Below are 4,979 nucleotides of genomic sequence, written 5' to 3'. Positions count from 1 at the left end.
TATAGATGCATAATGTTGTAGTGCGCTACTCACCAGAGAAGAGGAAGTGATCAAGATTATGGTTAGGGAAGTATCGACGCAAATGTATCATTCATATCAACAATTAGCTTTTAAAATTAGTGATTTTCAAAATTTAAACTGAAAAAATAAAGCAATATTCTCAAATTCGCTGAGGCTTTCAAGCTTACAAGTAGCCAAACAATTAGCACCTTCAAGAGAAGCAACAACGTTGAAAGACTAGCACCGACATCGAGTTAGAGGAGTAGGGCGGTTGATGAGCTTCAAAATAAATACAAAAAAAGAAATTAGAAATAAAAACAAAAAAACAAAATATGATCCAAGGTTCTCTTCTCTCCAAAATAGAGAATCTAGAAAGCCTACATGGAGCTTTGGATTATAAGGACTAAAACAATTGACAGAGATTGAGATTGAGATGGAGATGTAAATCTATGCCCTAGAGAAGTGAGATGCGGTGGTGATTAGAGAAGACGAGATGTGGCGTGAGCTGCGGTGACTGCGAGAAGGCTTAATATATTATTAGAGAAGATGATGATGACCATTAAGTATATTATATATTAAATATAATAAATATATTATTTTGTTTCAAAGCTGACCATTAATTGCCAATTAATGGGTTAAATTTTATTTTGTTACTAAAACTAACCGTTGTAATCTTATGAAATTATTTTTTATTCTTATTATTTCAAAATATTATTGAATAGAAAATAATAAATAATTAAAATTTCATTTTATAGGATGTTTAAATAATTTTTATTTTACGAGGTATGCAAAATAAATTTTACAATGGTCATTGTTTTAAAATGATTTTTAATTATATAACAAAATGTATCATTAAAAATATAACTAAAGGCCATTTTAATAATTATAATCAAGTTTTTTTTAAGCTGGTTACTCTCATATATTTTTTCATGATAACAGCTTGATTTTAATTTTTTATATAAATAACATAAAATAGTATATTATAGAAAATATTTATTCTTACCGTTGTCAATCTTATGAAATTAATTTTTATTTATTTGAGGACCAACCTAATATAAAATAAATAAATAAATAAATAACGTGTAGAATTATTATTCGAGAGCCAACCTAATATAAAATTAATAGGATAATTATTTTTTGTTATTTGAAAATATATTTGTAATTTTAAATTTTTAGACTACTTTTAAAATCTTTAAGCGCTATGTGCTTCACATATTAGGATATAGTATGATGTTTTCGTTATGATTTTTATGCTTATTAAAGTATTTCTTTTTAGAATATTATGTGGGTATAGATAATTGCAAAATTTAAAGGTCAAATCCACAACCAGATGTATTTCAATGAGTTTGCAAAATAAAATAAAATAATCCATATTAAAATACAACAATTAAATTTCATTTCATGACATTGTTTTGTGTTTCTATAAGGATGATATATCCTGATAAGTAAGATGGCATAAACAATGAAAAATGAATAAATTTAAATATAAAGAAATAAAACACATTATTAGGTTGGCTTTATCTTTCAACATTAAACTCAGCTGTTTTAAAATATAAAGTAAAGCATTTGCCTCAAACATTATTATTTTATCTTGGATTTTTTTTATTGCACTATTATTCATAAATTAAATTAAACTAATTCATTAAATACTTATTCATATTATTAGTTAAATATCTAATTGGAGATTTATTTTTAAAGAATTTTTTTTAAATTATAATGTTTATTAACATATTTAAATTATAAAAACAAAATTCAATTCTCAATATTTATTAATTAATCATATTTTTTAAATATTATTGTTGATAATATTTATTAATAAAAATCAAATCATTTTTCACTTATATATCCTTAAGGGAAAATTTTACCCAAAAAATAATTAGTTTATATTTTTAAAATTGAGAGTAGATTTTTAAACATGAATTATTCGCAACAAAATACAATTTGGTAAAAAAAGCCAATAATTTTTCACAACATAAAAGTTTATGTTATGAGTATATGTTGGTCGCAAAAGTTTGCAGTGTTTGCGATGAGTATTTATGTTAGTCGCAAATAGTTATAATTTTTGTGATATTATTTGGGTTGGTAGCAAAAGCTAATAGTTTTTGCGACGGCTACATTTTGTTATCGTTAAAGCCCGTAGTTTTTGCAACAGGTGTATATGTTGGTCACAAAAGCTTATAGTTTTTGCGACGACGACATTTGGTTGTTGCAAAAGCCCATAATTTTAGCAATGAGTGTATATGTTGGTAGCAAAAGCTAATAGTTTTTATGACTGTTGCATTTGGTTGTCATAAAAGTCCATAGTTTTTGCAATGGGTTTATATGTTGGTCACAAAAGCTTATAGTTTTTACAATAACGGCATTTGATTGTCGCAAAAGCCCATAGTTTTAGCAACGAGTATCTATGTTGGTTACAAAAGCTTATAGTTTTTGTGACGGCGACATTTGGTTGTCGCTAAAGCCCATAGTTTTAGCAATGAGTATATATAGTGGTCACAAAATATTATAGTTTATGGGATGACGGCATTTGGTTGTTGCAAAAGCCCATAGTTTAGGAACGAGTGTATATGTCTATCGCAAAAACTTATAGTTTTTGTGACGACGGCATTTGGTTATCGAAAAGCCCATAGTTTTACCAACGAGTGTATATGTTGGTTACAAATGCTTATAGTTTTTGTGATGACGGCATTTAGTTGTCGCAAAAGCATATAGTTTTAACAAAGAGTGTATATATTGGTTACAAAAGCTTATAGCTTTTATGACAACGGCATTTGGTTGTCGCAAAAGCCCATAGTTTTAGCAACGAGTATATCTTTCACAAAAGCTTATAGTTTTTGCGACGATGACATTTGGTTGTTGCAAAAGCCCATAGTTTTAGCAATGAGTGTATATGTTGGTTACAAAAGCTTATAGTTTTGGCTACTACGGCATTTGGTTGTCGCAAAATTTTTTTTTTTTTTTTTGTGATGGAATTTTTTTATAGTCTCAAAAAACTTGTTTTGTGATGCAATTTTAAGCCGTCACAAAAACATTTGTCCCAAAGACATGTTTTTCTTGTAGTGTATAGATCTATATTAACGAATATCATATTTGTTAGAATATGTTTATTAAATTTATTAATAAAATATAATTGTAAATATTGGTACTGTCGTTTGTATAACACTGCCTGATTTGTTTATTTAATCTTGCCTAAGAAACATTAAAGCTAAAGTGACTACTTGTTTATTTGTATATAATATTTATATGTGTTAAATATTGTTTAAGTGAAATATAGTCCCTCACCAGATGGGAAGAAAGAAAGAAGTCATTTAAAATTGTAGAAGAGGTCCACAACATTAACCTTTTAAGGATTTTGGTGTGATATGAACTCTACATTAGCCCAAGCCCACTTGCACAGTTATTGGCCCATAATCTAATAGTAGTATCAGAGCCCATTAAGCTTAACAGCACAAGGAGAAGATCCAAAGATAAATTAAAAACCTTTGAGACTTAAGCCTAGTAAAATGAGCATAAGCCTAAGCATAAATTGGGTCTATGAGGTTCCAAATCTTAAAATACAAGTCCAAGGCAAATGACAATGGCAAATGCTACGAATATGTTCTTTATACAGCAAACCATCCACGAGAGCATTTTCTCTCACATAGGTGCACTTGCAACATCCAAGCATGCAGGGATGATTCTACAAACCAAATTCTAATGGTCTTCAAAAGTGATAGCAGTTAAACTGCAAACACTCAGACAGGAGTTTGAAACTCTATCAATAAAGGATGGAGAGAATGTGCAGGAGTATATATCTAGAACTCTTGAGGTGGCGAAACCGGATATAGCTCCAGTCTAGTACAAGCTAGCTTCCTCCAATACTTTCCAATATTTCCACAATTCAAAGCTATCCATTTTTGGTAGACTAAGTTAGATGGGATTATGGCCCTGCCTGAGTAGGATTGATAAGATCCCATTAACTTGAGGTCTGTGTCCCTACACATTTGTGTGCTCATGGTCTCTGAGCGCAATTACTATGGGATTTTTTTTATGCATTCAAATAAGGCATGGATATGCTTATTTCCTATAGCATGATTTATACTAATTTGTAGTATGTCATTTTCGGAGCATTTGACGTCGAGCAAATTAAAATTATTATTAACTCAAAACCAAGAAGAAGATCATCCCTGCAGTCCTCCAAACAATACAAATCTTTCATGTTCTCTTTGCATATTTTTCTACTTGCAGTGTATCAAATGGGGTGTTTCTGCTGCTTTCTCCAAAAACGGCAAACAAAAGGAAGAGGACTAGTCCAACTTAGGTATGATCTCTGAAGTTATCATTGTTATCAAAATTGCAATTATACTAATGATTTGAAATATATAGATTAGAGAAGATGATGAGGGACTTGAGGCAGATGGGACTAATTAGTTGTTAACCACCACATCCTAGAAGTGCTAGATAGTGAACACTATTTAGGAGTGTCTCCCTCTTTCTATTATGATATTTTTAACTTTTGTTAATTTTTATAGCATTATGTATAGATCCTCCTAAATTTGCTTTTCAGAGAGGTTGTTGCTTTAGTGCTGGAATTTGGAGAACTTTCCTGGTTTGGCTATCAAGATTTGTTGATCAAAGTCATTGAAGCTCATTTAATGTTGTTTCCATTATCATATCTTATCATATGAACTTATTTTACAAGAATAAGAAACTTATTTTATAAGTTAGAGAAGTTATTTTACAATAATGTTCATGCTTCAGGTTGTCGAGGTTTCCTTATATCTCATTTATTATTTATCTATTTTTTTTCTTTTACTAATTTTGGATGGATACCTTTCTTTATCTATTTTAATGTATTTATCCAAAATGATTGCTCAGATATCTTTGTTTATGAAGTTCATTATCCTAATTTTTTTGGAATTATAAATGGTAGGGTTAGGATGTTTAATAGTTCAGAATAACCTTGCTATTAATTCTTAGTTTTCCTATTTGATTTTCAA

The 4,979-nt window shown here is 29.2% G+C and overlaps 1 protein-coding gene across 1 annotated transcript in view; it reads left to right on the top strand.

Annotated features, from left to right (window-relative positions):
* Window positions 1-4,290, top strand: part of LOC120284004 — an 8,742-nt gene extending 4,452 nt beyond the window's left edge. Inside the window, exon 7 of the mRNA XM_039290833.1 lies at window positions 4,228-4,290. Coding sequence (XP_039146767.1) covers window positions 4,228-4,290 — 63 coding nt within the window. The remainder of the gene's footprint in view (window positions 1-4,227) is intronic.
* The last annotated feature ends 689 nt before the right edge of the window (window positions 4,291-4,979 follow it).

Source organism: Dioscorea cayenensis, chromosome 19 (genome assembly GCF_009730915.1).
Source record: "Dioscorea cayenensis subsp. rotundata cultivar TDr96_F1 chromosome 19, TDr96_F1_v2_PseudoChromosome.rev07_lg8_w22 25.fasta, whole genome shotgun sequence".
Classification (NCBI taxonomy): Eukaryota; Viridiplantae; Streptophyta; class Magnoliopsida; order Dioscoreales; family Dioscoreaceae; genus Dioscorea; species Dioscorea cayenensis.
The sequence above is the reverse complement of the archived record's forward strand: the minus strand, read 5'-3'. Positions and strand labels throughout refer to the sequence as shown.